At 39.5% G+C, this 14847-nt stretch overlaps 1 protein-coding gene across 2 annotated transcripts in view; it reads right to left on the reverse strand.

Annotated features, from left to right (window-relative positions):
• The window catches only part of LOC122556612 (polypeptide N-acetylgalactosaminyltransferase 10-like), a 95265-nt gene that overhangs the window by 58059 nt on the left and 22359 nt on the right, over window positions 1-14847 (reverse strand). For both annotated transcript variants that reach the window (XM_043703515.1, XM_043703513.1), the window contains exons 2-3: window positions 4413-4518; window positions 1816-1954 (exon numbers count right to left, since the gene is read on the reverse strand). In XM_043703515.1, the coding sequence (XP_043559450.1) occupies window positions 1816-1954; window positions 4413-4518 (245 nt within the window). The remainder of the gene's footprint in view (window positions 1-1815; window positions 1955-4412; window positions 4519-14847) is intronic.

Genomic DNA, 14847 nt, shown 5'->3' on the forward strand with positions numbered 1-14847 from the left:
AATTTTAACATTTCAATTATATCACCCTCAATCTGTTGAATTTAATGGAATACAACATAAGTTTGTGCAGTCTTCCCTCAATTTAGGACATAGGCATGCCTGGAATGCAGTTGTACTTAGATTCTCTCCACCAGGATAATCACACTTTAATGGGTTGCAAAAGATGACCAAACTGTTAGAGCTCCAATTTTATCTGAAATGAGTAAACAGGGAATTAACAAACTGTGAACAGTTGGTTGAAATTATTCAAGGACTTGTTTGCCTTGTTAATGGGCAAATACAGAATAACAAACAACAACAAAAATTAATAGACATACTCAGCAAGTTTCAACATCTGTAAAGACAGACACTGAGTCAAAACTGAAAACAGTTAAGCTTTGTGTAGGTGCATGGACAGGGAAGGATTTGAAGGGACCACCTGTGTTAGGGTCAGGTTGAGACAGGAGAGATGATGGAGCAAGGCAATGGCACAAAGAAAGAATCAAAGACAGATCTAAATGAGGTGTAAAACGACAAAAAGAGAATCATCTGTCTGCCTTGCGCTATTATCTCATTTGCCATTTCATCTCTTCAACCCCACTGCTTGACTGTTGTTCACATTGCCAACAAACCTAATCATTTGTGGGATCAACATTGAATGTGATAAAACAGCTTTCAGTTTCACTGAACAGGGTGCTCTGTGAAGCAGTCCAAAATGAAGGAAAGTCATTCATTCATCCATGGCTTAAGGATCTGGGACGTGGTGATTTAATGGTCACTGTTTAAAATAATGAAATGATTGAAGAGCTTAACTGGATTATATAACCATGGTAACTGATTCGGGCGAAGTCAATACAGTTTATAAATCAAGCAACAGGACAGAGTGAAGAAGCAGTCAGGAATCCTACTTAAGGTATGGCAAGACTATAAGAAGAGTATTGATTAAACCAGAACAGAAAATTAATAAACAGGTGAATAAAGCTGGGGGACAAGTTGGAGTGTACAGCCCAAATAAAAGAGTTTATATATGAATGCATGGAGTTTAATAAATAAATTAAGTGAGCTGCAAACACATTTTTTTTCCAGTTCTATTCAAAGAACAACCACCTGAAATGTTAATTCTATTTCAATTGCTGCAGATGATGCATGACCTGCTGTGTACGTGCAGCATTTTCTGCTCTTATGTCAAACTTTTGACATCCACAGTATTTTATTCAAATATAAGATAACTATTTCTCAAACTGCTCTAAATAGTTGACATGCACAACAATTAAGAGTTTCTGCTAAACTGTACTGCTTTCACAAAGAAATTCACCAAATCATTGCCACAGTTAAGGCCAAATAAAGACTCTGCAACATTTTGCGCTGATTTAAAGGAAACATTGCAGGAAGACAGGCTACCCATAACCTGATCCTCACACTCAATTAATCACCATGACAAAAATCTACAGATTTGATATTCAGCAATGAGTCTGAGCAGAAACTAGAACAACCTTACAACTAGTGCAATCTGCACTTGGATCACCATTTATACCTAAAGTAAAACATCTGCCTGAAACAGCACCAAGTGCCATCTTTATAAACCACTCTGATGGAAATGGCAAATGGTTAACACTACATGCGTATTGCCATTGCCCATGTCATGGATGTTATACACAGTAGGGACAGTCGTGTTTAAGTTGCAAGGCAAAGATGATCTCTGTAAAAATCTTATTTTAAAAAAACAAGCAAACTGTAATATGGTTGGGCACAGTCATTTCCAAGCTTGATAATAGCTTTAAACAAATAAAAATAAACTTTATCAATTGCAAAATGGAAAGAAGCAGCTTCACTCACTTTGGATGCCGAATGTCTGGTAGGCTCCGATTCAGAGAGATTTTATCACTCACATAGATATTGAAACCATTTTCCCGATATGCTTGGCTGTTTTGATCTTCATCAGTCAATGGGACAGGTTTCCCTTGCTCTCCAATTCCTAATAGGATAAGGCAGGTCACTATTGAAATATTTATTCACTCTCAAACGTTATATTGGGATATACCAAATTTACAACTAAATCACCATTCCATCTTCATGGTTTTCTTGCAATCTTTCATTATCGCTTCAAGCATGTACCAAGCAATCATTGGACAAAGTTAAATAAAGCTTATGACATTAAAGCAAATAGATCACATAGTCATATCAATAGGTTCACTGTAGTGGTATGGCAGGTTCAAGAGGCCAGAGGCAGGTCGAAAGCATTAGACTTCACAGTGAGTGCCTTCAATGAACTAAGGAGATGCATGTATAAGGCTCCTCCAAGCCCTTTTTTTGACAAGCAGTGCACACAGCTAAATATATTGGGTTTTCTATACAGTGTGCGCCATTCCAGCCATGTGCAACAGACAGATGTGGGAGCAGGAGGAAACCATTGGTTGGACCTTTAAAGGGCCTCAACAGGCACCAAAACCCCAAAACGGGCAAGCTGCACAAGCCCTCCTCTGCCTCCTGTAGAACTTCAGACACGTTAGCAGAGGGTGGAGGTGGGGTGTTCGGGGACATGACTTGATGACCACTGGCTGGATTTTACGCGTGGTGTGCCAGCTGGGAAGTGTAAATTCCAGCCCTTTTGAATGGAAAAGGACATTTTCTCTGCTGCACAGTCCTCCCACAATTTTCATGTGTAGGAAAGACTTTGAGCATTCCTGATGACGTTAGGATTGATTTTGGGAAGAATATGGGATTTGAGTAGAGAAAATGTGTGTGTGTGTGTCCCACACTGCTGTGAGCAGTTTCCTTCATTGCTTTGCTGTAAGGAAAAAATATACTGGCATTGGACACGGTCCTAGGTTGATACAGTATTGTACTAGGGCTAGTACTCATTGGAGTTTAGATGAATGATTGGTAACCCTATTGAATCATTCAAGATTCTAGAGGGCATGACAGGGTAGATCTGCAGAGGTTGTTACCCTTGTGGGAGTGTCTTGGACATCAGCAACTAATAGATTCACTAAGAGTATGCATCCCAACAACACAAAATTCAACAGTACCAAGAGTGCAAAAGTCTCAGATCACCAGCATCTTCACAGGGTCATCTGTTGGGAGATTTTTGAATGGAGAGAGAGTATAAAACAAAGGGTACTGTTCAAAAGGGTATGGAGGAGCAGAGAGACTTAGGTGTACATGTACATTTAATTTGGCAGATAAGTAGAGAGAGCTAAACATAAAGCATACAGAACTCAAGGCTTCATAATAGTGACATACAGTACAAATTATGACAAAATTATGAAAGACATTGGTTAGATCTCAGCTACAGTATTCTGGGCACCACACTATCAGAAAATGTGAATGTACTGGAGAGAGGGTGAAAAAGAGGTTTACGAGCATGGTTCCATGGGTGAGACATTCAGTTATGAGGGAAGACTGGAGAAGTTGGGACTGCTTTCCTTGGGAAGGCGAAGGCTAGGAGAAAACTTGATCGAACTTTACAAAACTATGACAAATGGATAGGAAACAACTACTCCCATTAGTGAACAGATTGAGAACCAGAAGTCATGGTTTTGAAGTGTTTTGCAAAAGAAGCAAATGCAAGGTGAGAAAAACCTAATGCATTGCTGGGAAGTGTAGTGGACAGCGGTTCAATTGAGGCATCAAGCAGGGCATTGTATTGTTATTTGAACATAAATAACATGCCAGATTCCAGGGAAAATGCAGGAGATTGACACCAAGTTAAAATGCTCAGACAGCTGGTGTAGACATGAAGGGCCAAACAGCCTTCCCTGGAACATAAAGATTCTAAAATTCATCACCATTTAATGCCCTTTAATTTCGTAGAGGATGGGAGGAACAAAAACACTTCCACCTCAATCTCTTCTGACCCGAACACAATCTCAAGTTGCAAATTGCACTTGAAGCTGCCCCTTGCTGTAAACTGGATTCACAGTCAGTCTGAAGCTGCAAGGCGGCCCAACTCACATCTGCACACCCCCATGTGAAATTTCAGGCCAATTATCATGACTCCTGGCTAATGCATCAAGATGTCATTTGTTTTATTTTTCAAAACAAAAATTCATAGCCCATACCTTTAGCTCTCAAATTCTTCATTAATTCCAGTCAACTTTCTTTCTACCACTTTATTTCACCTTAACTCTTTTCATTTTTGGTCTGTTCTTTAATCACAAATTGTGTCATTTTCTTTTATCCAACCCACCTATTATTTCCAAATTTCCCCCTTTTCTGTCAACTCATATTCAGCTCTTATAATGGCTGTGGGCAATGTGATGAGAAGTTAACAAGTAAAATAAAAAAGGTAACTTGGCTTATATGCACATTTATTACTAAAATTATTTAAAAAGGGTTAACTTTACAACTAGATCTATTAAAGCAAAATCACTTAAACATAACCATGCTTTCTTTGAACAACAGTAAGAGAACCTCTATTTATAAATTCAGACCTGATTTGGCTGCATCTGCTCGAATTGCTTGGTGGTCATGCCAATCTTTCTTCCTCAATCTATCTTCGATGAAGAAAGTATCTTGTCTTGGCTTGATTGGTAAACCCTATTTTTAAAATAAATTTTTCATCAAAACAATGGTATAATGATAAAGGGTACCAGTGGTATGTTTAACTACTATTAAAATTTCATAGTGAAAAACATATAGGAAAACCTACAAGAAATCCAGCTATTCCTTTATCAGACACAAATGCACACTTTTGTATCCTGCAGATTGCAAGTCTATTGATCCCTCTTTTTGCCAAGATTTGATTTATTACTTTTGCTGTGTTTTTAAAACATGCCATCTGCTAACCGGGCAGAAAGAGTTAATACTCATTTTTGATTTGTTTTGCTTTATGAGAAAGCTATCTTACTGAACAATTTTATCAAGAAATAAAATTAGAAATTTAATCAAGGTGTTACTTGAAATGCAATACATGAAACTTCTCAGAGTGACAATCTGACATTCTAGTTTCATGGTCTGTAATCACTCTAAATAATACGATTTTAATATTACTGTTAAATTAGGAATAGATGTGCAAAAAGGTTTGGGAACTACACAACAATCAAGTGCATTTATATTTTCATAATACTACCAGCACCAAGGAATCATGAAGATAGGGGGGAAAAAAAGTCAATTTCTTGGTTGTTTTTAAGATTTATCTCAGGAGCGAAACCAATGCAAAAATCCCTTGAGGATTCAAAACTACAGAGAACCAATTGTTAAAGTGAGAATCTCAAACTGCAGTTCACATTGAAAGCAATTTCAATCTGCTATAAATTCTATATAAATACCATGATTACTATTATGAAGTGTGGGTGTACCCTATCAGTGTCCAACACACAGATTAAAATTATTTAATTTGAATACTTATAGAAAAATATAGGTCATACCTTCCTAATCTGGCACACTCTCTAGTACCCACAGTACTTCAAGTCGTCCCAGAATCTTTATTTACGCTAATTTTTCTTAAACTTTGCGCAGTCTGGACACTCTAAACCCTATTTTTGGTGTGTGATTGTAAAATCATTCAACCATTAAGCATCTGAACAATATAACTCAAGGTGAAGTCTTTACTTTTTAAAAAAGTGTTTGTGCACTGAATACACTTAATCTCCTGTGGTTTGGCAATAAACCAATTAAACTTATATCAGAACTGAACAATGTCATTCCACATGGGAAAGCCAGTTATGGCCTTCTCATGGCCATCACAGATGCCAAGAGGCAATACCAAACTAAACTTGAGATCTAGACTAACTAGGAGAAAGTGAGGACTGCAGATGCTGGAGTACCAGAGTTGAAAAATGTGGTGCTGGAAAAACACAGCAGGCCAGGCAGCATCTGAGGAGCAGGAGAATTGACGTTTCAGGCATAGAAAGAAGGGCTTATGCCTGAAATGTCAATTCTCCTGCTCCTCAGATGCTCCCTGGCCTGCTGTGTTTTTCCAGCACCACATTTTTCAAACCTAGACTAACCACATGGACACCCATCATTTATGACAAGGCTGACAGGACATAACTGCTACAAAGAAATGTCGAGCAGAAGCATGGGCAATTTCAATGCTCATTTTGAACAGAAACAATATCACCTATCCCAGTCTCAGGATGTACCTATACCCACGGGCATTGCCACTGACATTAGATCCGTCTTCTTGAGAGTGAACTCATGGAAAGCCACTGGCCGATGGAGTCCCCGGCTGTGCACTCAGATCCTGTGTGGTCCAACTGGTAGGAGAATTCACAGACATCTTTAACCTCTCCTTTGTATAATCTGAAGTCCCCATCTGCATCATCCCAGTGCCAAAGGAAAGTCATGCAGCATGCCTCAATAACTACAGCCTGGTGACTCTGGCCTCCATAATTAACAAGTGCTTCAAGGGGTTAATCATGGCTCACAACAACTCCAGCCTCCCAGACTGCCTTGATCCTTTGCAATTTGCCTACCGGTGCAACCCTGGCATTATCCCTGGAAAATATGGATAACAAGGAGACCTAAGTCAGGCTCCTAAATATTGACTACAGTTCTGCCTTCAACACCATAACTCCAAACAAATCCATCTTTTAACTGCAAAACCTAGGTCTCGACTTCGCCCTCTGTAACTGGATTCTCAACTTCCTGAGCATTAGACCTCAATCTAAGAATAGGCGACAACCCTCCTCCACTGTTATCCTCAACACTAATGCCCTGCCAAGTTGCGCACTCAGTCCTCTACTGTACTCCATATACACTCACAACTGTGCAGTCAAATTCCACCCCAATTTTCATTTACAAGTTTGCTGATGACACCACCGTTGTAGGGCAGATCTCAAACAATGACAAGACAGAGTGCAAAAAAAAGAGATTGAGTGATTAGCAGCATGCTATAAAGACACCAAGCTCTCTATCAACATCAGCAAAATGAAGGAGCTGGTCATCAACTTCAGGAAGTGGAATGGAGGGGACACCCCTATTAGCATTAATGGGGCTGAAGTGGAGATGGTCAAGAATGGCAAGTTCCTGGGAGTATTGATCACCAACAATCTGTCCTGGTTTACCCACATCGACACAATGGTCAGGAAAGCACAACAAGTCTCTACTTCCTCAGGAGGCTAAGGAAAGTCACAAGGACTCTTATCAATTTTGACAGATGCACCATAGAAAGCATTCTATCTGGATGCATTATGGCATGTTTTGGTACCTGGTCTTCCCAAGACCATAAGAAACTACAGAGAAACAGCCCAGTCCATCAGACAAACCAGCCTTCCATCCACTGACTCCATCTATACTTCCCCCTACCTCAGGAAAGCAACCAACATAATGAAAGACCCCTCCCACCCCAGTTATACTCTCTTCCACCCTCTTCCATCAGGCAGAAGACAGAAGTTTGTATACATGTACAAATAGATTCAAGAACAACTTCTTCCTTGCTTTTAATGAACTTCTGAATAGACCTCTCAAATGTTGAATTTAATGTTGATTTCGCTCTCCGTGTACCTTCCCTACAATGAGGACATTGTATTCTTCACTCTGTTCTATTACCCTAATGTATTTTGTATGGTATGATCTGCCTGTACATACACAAAACCTTTCACTATAGCTAGGTACGAATGACAATAATAAATCAAATTAAAGAAATCCACATGGAAACCAATCCAGGTACACATGATTGTGTGAATTTAACCTGAAAGAGCCATTATATACCCACAAGTACAAGTTAAAGGCATAATGTTCCCAATGTCCATAACATGGCATTAATGTAACTATTTCTTAAAATATACTTGGATCAAATTTAATTTAGTTATACGATTTGGAACCAAAAAGATAAATTGTATTTGGCTCGCCAGTTTCCTGATATCCGGACTCCCAAAAGGAACTTTTTTCTCCCCTGGATGGTGACCTTATAGAGGTTTATAAAATCATGAGGAGCATACACAAGGTGAATAGCAAAGGTCTGTTCCCTAAGGTAGGGGAGTTCAAAACTAGGCAGCGTATTTTTAAGGTGAGAGGGGAAAGATTTTGAAGGGCCTGAAGGGGAACATTTTCACAGAGGGTAGTTCATATGTGGAATAAACTGCCAGAGTTATAGTAGATGCAGATACAGTTACAACATTTAAAAGACATTTGGACAGGTACATTAATAGGAAAGGTTTAGAGGGATATGGGCCAAATGCAGGCATGTGAAACTAGTTTAATTTGGGAAACTTTATCAGCATGAACAAGTTAGACCAAAGGGACTGTTTTTGTGCTGTATGACTCCATAATTGTCATGGTTTTGCAAGTAAGCTTGGCCCCAATTTATACACAGCAAGATTTCACAATGAGAAGAAGAATCAATTAATCTTCCTCAGCAGCCTTAATTACAGGTTGTACACTGTTGAGAACATGGGAAGAATCCCTTATTTTTCAATCAAAAAAAGTGGAATGGAATCCTTTGCGTGCAAAGGGTAGCACAATGGTCAACTGCAACCAAGAAAAATTCTGACTGTTCTGGGACTTTTTGGTTCCATGGTTCACTAGGAAGTCTGGTAGGCCTTCTCTCCCAGTTGCATACAGGAAAACAAACAGATACAGGAATTTAATGCCAGCAACAAAAATTTAGACTGTGTGGAACAATAGAATTGTTTTAATTAACTCAAGAAAGAACAAATACTGATACAATTAAAAAAGTGGCAGGTTCAATATTTTGTATTAGTCTATTATATATTTTGATTTAATTTCATGAATTTAATCCTAACTTTTGCCCTGCACGGTAATTCAGTTAAAACAGCTCAATAATTGGATTTGTTGTATCAAGTTGTTTTTGTGTGTTCTACGTTCAGGAACATCAACAAAGCACAAATGCAAAGTCATGAATGTATAAATAGCTTGCAATTTGGTTCTCTTTTAATACTCCCATCATATAGTTAGTCATTGACAAAATGTACTCAGACTATTTACATAGTGTACCCAAGGGAACTTCCAGGTCTAAAGCCTAACTCTAAGTTTGAAGTTTACCAAGAATAAGACCTTGAAAGTGTAATAATGTTCCACTTTTGACATAACAAGTGTCTCTTAAACAAAATCCATAAGTTTCTGATTTGTGGGGTTGGAGCCAATGCAGAGACTATTAAACTGTGGGAAGTTATTTATTGATATGCATTACCAGCAGTCACAGGATATTGTCTTTGTCAGCCCGATTAGAGCTAACCGCAGGATAGTGGAAAGCATTGGCTCCTTTGTGTGCGCCTGAAACTAAACTCCATGGAAGTGATTTAAAATAAATCCAGAAGTCTGTCACACAGTTGTGATTCTCAAAATGCACAAGATCCAAAAATAAATGATAGTACTGATCGGTAAATAAATGGTGTTCAGCTGCAATGGGCAAAACCTTTCTTTCTTAATTGAATTTGTTCCCAGAGAAATGGTTGCAAAGCTTATCCAAAATCCTTTATTTTGCTTTAATCAGAATGATTTACTGGATTTTGGCATGATAAAGAGGTAATATTTACACCTTTTCAATAAGGAGGGTCTGTTTTCATTCAAACAGACTTCAGCTTTGTCGTCTTTTCGTCTATTTACAAAAGCTGGTGAGTGAAGTCAGCAGTTCAAATACTTCATTTATTGCTCAGCAGTTAGCACTGCTGCCTCATCGCAGAATTGACCCAAGTTCAATTCCATTCTCAGGTGACTGTGTGCAGAGCTTGCACATTCTCCCCATGTCTGTGTGAGTTTCCTCCGACAGTCCAAAGATGTGCAGTTTAGGTGTATTGGCCATGTTAAATTGCCCATAGTATTCCTGGATAGGCAGGCTAGGTGCATTAGCCATGGGAATTGCAGGGTTACAAGGATAAAGTGGGGTGGTAGGTCTGAGTGGAATGTTGTTCGGAGGGTCAATGTGAATTTGATGGGCTGAAAGGACTACTTCCACACTGTAAAGATTTTATGATTCTATGAAATAATATCTTTGGAATCGCTTATTGACTTTTCAGAGTAGGTGAAATTATTTTCCCCAATTTGACAGCTAATGCATAAACAACTGCATTGACCTACAGCAAAGAATAGTACAGCACAGAACACAGTAAAGGAAGTTGTACTTTCTCTCTTTCAGTTTGACAGTATGAAGTCTGCACTTGAGTATTTTTTTTCCCCAACAGGCCTTTTTACTCTCACAATATGGTCGACACCCTTAACTACAAAAGCATGATGGCATATGTAAAACAACCCAACAATTATATACCAGTTTTTAGTTGCCTAGCTACAGTAATGGTAAGAATTTGAGGAAAGTGGTAAAACCTAATTACAAGGAAATAAAATAGGCTTCAGAAAATATTGAATACAGTGACACTGATTCTCACAATATCAAAAGTGTGCCTTGGGAAGGAAGGCTGCTGATTTCAAGTGCTTAACAAACACATTAAATTGTTCCAGTCTTAATGGGAGACAATTTAGATACTTCATTTATAATATACACGCTATGTAAATTACAAAGTAGAGATAATAACTGGCATAAAATTCTAAGACTATAAAGAGCATACAAAGCCAACAGTATTGCCACCAGAGGGCACAGTAACTGCAAGACGATACAGTATCATTTATTGATTAAAAGAAACAACTTAAGGAAGAGGGCAAAGCAAATCATAGAACATGCTAAAATAAGGCATGCTTAACCCCAGTCTTGTTTTTCATTAGAGCCGATTTGGGATTTGTTCTATTTCTCCTTACTTGACCAATAGTATTAACTTGCCTCCCACACCAAGATTTATTTTTAAAAGATATAAACAAAAATTAACTTTGTTCATCTCCTCACTCCCATTGTTGCAGGGAAATAGCATCTCAGCAAAACTTTAAAGTCATCATATTTTAAACATTTACTTCCAAGGTGAGAGTTAGAACATTGAACAATACAGTATAGTACAGGCCCTTCGGCTGTCGATGTTGTGCCAACCTGTGAAACCGGTCTGAAGCCCATCTAACCTACACTATTCCACTAATATCCATATATTTATCTAATGATCATTTAAATGCCCTTAAAGTTGGCAAGTCTACTACTGTTGCAGGCAGGGCATTCCACACCCTGACTAATCTGAGTAAAGAACCTACCTCTGACATCTGTCCTATATCAATTACCCCTCAATTTAAAGCTATGTCCCCTCCTACAAGCAATCACTATTCAAGGAAAAAGGTCTCACGGTCCACCCTATCTAATCCTCTGATCATCCTGCATGTCTCTATTAAGTCACCTCTCAACCTTCTTCTCTCTAACGAAAACAGCCTTAAGTCCCTCAGCCTTTCCTCATATGGCCTTCCCTCCATACCAGGCAACATTGTGGAAAACCTCCTCTGCACCCTTTCCAATGATTCCACATCCTTCCAATAATGCGGCGACCAGAATTGTATGCAATACTCCAAGTGCGGCCCCACCAGAGTTTTGTACAGTTGGGAATTCAGATGTAGCTAATCAACATTTTACCAGGATATATGGCTTGAGAGATCCACATCACCAGACAAGTAGACTTTGAGACCAAAAGATGTATAAACAGAAGTCGGCCATTCAGCCCATCCAGTGTGCTCTGCCATTGAACAAGATTATGGGTGATCTGATAATCCGTAACTCCACTTTCTTACCTTTTCCCCATAACACTCGATTCCCTTACAAATTAAAAATCTCTTATCCTTGAATAACTCAGCCTCAACAGAACCCTGTAAAGAATTCTTATGATTCACTCCCATCTGAGAAAGAAATTCCTCATCTGGTCTTAAACATACAACCCCTCATTCAGGAATAACCCAATGGTCCTCGACTTTCCTACAAGGAGAATCAACCCTCTCCGCATCTGTCCTGTCAAGTCCTTTAAGAATCTTGTATGTTTCATTAAGGTTACCTCTAATTCTTCTAAATTCCAATGCGTATAGGCCCCAATCTTCTCAACCTCTCCTCATTAGATTCTCCCCTCCATAGCTGGATATTCCTAAAAATTTAAAGTTAGTTTGCCACAATACAGGCAAAACAAAAACCAAATGAAAGTATCTATATTTCAACATGCAGACATATGGGACTGACCAGACAGAATTTGTGAAGATGTAAAGATTTGCTTTCTTCAACCAAAAGACACAGGAGCAAAAAAAATGCAATTCAGAACATTTGAGTCTGCTCCTCCATAGAATGAGATCATGGTTGATCTGATAATCCTCAACTCCACTTTTATAAATTTTTCTCCATAATATTTGATTCCTTTACTGATTAAAAACACATACACACACACACAAAAAAAATCAGTTTCTCTCATCCCTGAATATATTCAATAACCCAAAGTCAACAGCCCTCTGTGGTAAAGATTTCTACAGGTCCGTTACACTCAACAGAAGAAATTCCTTATTATTTCTGTCTTAAATTGGCAACCTGTTTCTCTCGGATTACACCGTATGGTTCTAGATTCTCCCAAAAGGCAAACCAACCTCTCAGCATCTAGACCTGTCAAGTCTTCTCAGAATCTTGTATACATTACTGTGGTCACCTTTCATTCTTTTAAACTCCAGTGAGTACAGACCCAACCTACCACAGAATGTCTCAGTAGCAGTAATCAACCTAATGAATATCCTTTGGACTGCTTCCAATACCAGCTTATCATTCCTTCAATCAGGGGATCAAAACTATTCACAGTACTCCTTGATTTGATTTGATTTGTTATTGTCACATGTAACTAAGTACAGTGAAAAGTTTACTTTTACGTGCAGTACTATCAGATCATAAGGCGATTGAACAGAGAGAAGAATATAAAGTTACAGCTGCAAAGAAAGTGCTAAAAAAGATTTGAAATTTGAGAAGTCTAACAGCTGGGAAGAAGCTGTTCTTGAAACTGCTGGTACATGTTTAAGCTTTTGTATTTTCTACCTGAAAGAAGAGGCAGGAAGAGACTATAACGAGAGTGACAGGGGTCTTTAATGATGTTGGCTGTCTTTTTGTATTAACGGGAAGTGTAGATGGAGTCAATTGTTGAAAGGTTGGTTCTAAGTATGGTCTAACTAGTACCTTTCTTTCGAGCAAGGTTTCCCTATTTTTCTGTTCCATTCCCTATAAAATAAAGGTAAACCTTCCTCCTGACTAAATATGGATGCTAGCATTTTGTGATTTATGCATGATGGCCCCCAAAATCCCTCTGTGCTGCAGCTTTCTACAGTCTTTCTCCATTTAAATAATATTCAGCTTTATTTTTCTGCCATGAGGTCCATAACCTGTTTTCCACATTATATTGAATTGGCCACATTTTGCCAACTCACCTTACCTGTCTTTGTCCCTCAGCAAGATCTTTACGTCATCCTCACCAATTGTCTTCCCAACTACTTTGCATCTGCGAATTCAGTGATATTACTTCTCATACCCAAGTAATCGAGATATATATTATGAACAATTGGGACCCCTGCATTGATCCCTGTGGCACTCTATTAGTTACATGCTGAAACTTTCCCCCTTATTCCAATTCTCTGCCTATTATTTAACCAAAACTCATCCATGTTACTATACCATCCCCAACACCACAAGCTTGTGTTAGGGGAAGAATCTCTGATGTAACAGTTTCCTGTGAAAGACAATTGAGATGAATTGCTGAGAAAACAAAATATCAGAGGAAAATCCTTGGCAGTTCAGAAACATCATTTAAGTTCATCTGAAGGGACAACATAAAGTACATCTGTGAAGTATGCCGTCAGTCTAGCTAAAAGTTAAAATAGGGGAAGTTTGTTTTGTGCTTTAAAGTATAAGTTGCCTGAAAAAAGAGTGTTTAGTCAACAACATTCTTATAGTAAGGATATTCAGATCCAAGATGGCAGCAACCCAGCAAGTCTGAGTCTGTAGTGTTCTGCCAAAGACTCAGGCAAAGTGGGCTGCCCGCCTCCACCACACCTGCCAAATCATTCAAAATAACTTTTATCCAATACAGTTAGTCATTTTGCATCAAACTTGAGTAGTTTGGTGCTTTATTAAAATGACTAAGGAAAAGAATGCCTGCAGCTCACAGCAGGCGGGAACCCCACCCCCACCCTCCCCAGCTGCAGCAGAGGCGTCCGCAGCCACCCCGGAGGACTTACCTACAGTGGAGAGTCTTGTTGCTGTAATTACCAAGCTGGAAGAGAAGATCGACGTCTTCATAGAGAGTCCAGAAGCAGGTGGGAATCGCTCTCGGTCGCGCTGCAAAAGCACAACCGAGACATTGAAAAAAAAATCGAACATCGAGTTGGGGGGCGGAGCTAAAGGCCACAACCTCCAAGGCTGCTGCAGAATCGGCCCTGGGTCATGTCCGGACTCTCGAACAGCGAATCTGGGCCTTAGAAGATCTCGACGACCTTGAGAAACAGGGTCGTCGAAAAAATATTCGTTTGCTGGGCCTTCCCGAACGGGAAAAGGAAGGCCAGCTTGCAGTGTTTTTGGAGCAGTGGCTCCCTCAGATGTTGAAGCTGGAGGCTGGATCAGGCCAGGTGCGGGTAGAATGGGCCCACCGGGTTGCAACATGCAGGCCCGGGTCGGACCAGCGCCCCCACCCGGTCCTGTTCCGGCTTCAGTGTTAACAGGGAGAAGCAAATGCTCCTGGAGCCTCCAGAAATCTCGGGAAAGATCCCCAGGCCATGACATACAAGGAATCTAAGATTATGCCGTTTCAGGATTTTTCCCCAGCTTTGGTCCGCAAGAGGAGGGCGTTTGATGAAACGAAGAAGCGTCTAAGGGGTTTAAACATTCAGTACTCCCTGTGCTACCCAGCGACGCTACATTTTAACCACCAAGGGTCAGTCTATAACTTCGAATCGCCGGAGAAGGCCAAAGAATTTTTGGACTCTCTTAAATAGATTGTAAGAATTAATTCATGTGGTTAATGATGCTGTTCTGCTTCCCACCCACCCCCGGTTTACTCCTTTTTATTCCTCTTATTCCCTTTATTGTTT

Source organism: Chiloscyllium plagiosum, chromosome 14, assembly GCF_004010195.1.
Source record: "Chiloscyllium plagiosum isolate BGI_BamShark_2017 chromosome 14, ASM401019v2, whole genome shotgun sequence".
NCBI lineage: Eukaryota > Metazoa > Chordata > Chondrichthyes > Orectolobiformes > Hemiscylliidae > Chiloscyllium > Chiloscyllium plagiosum.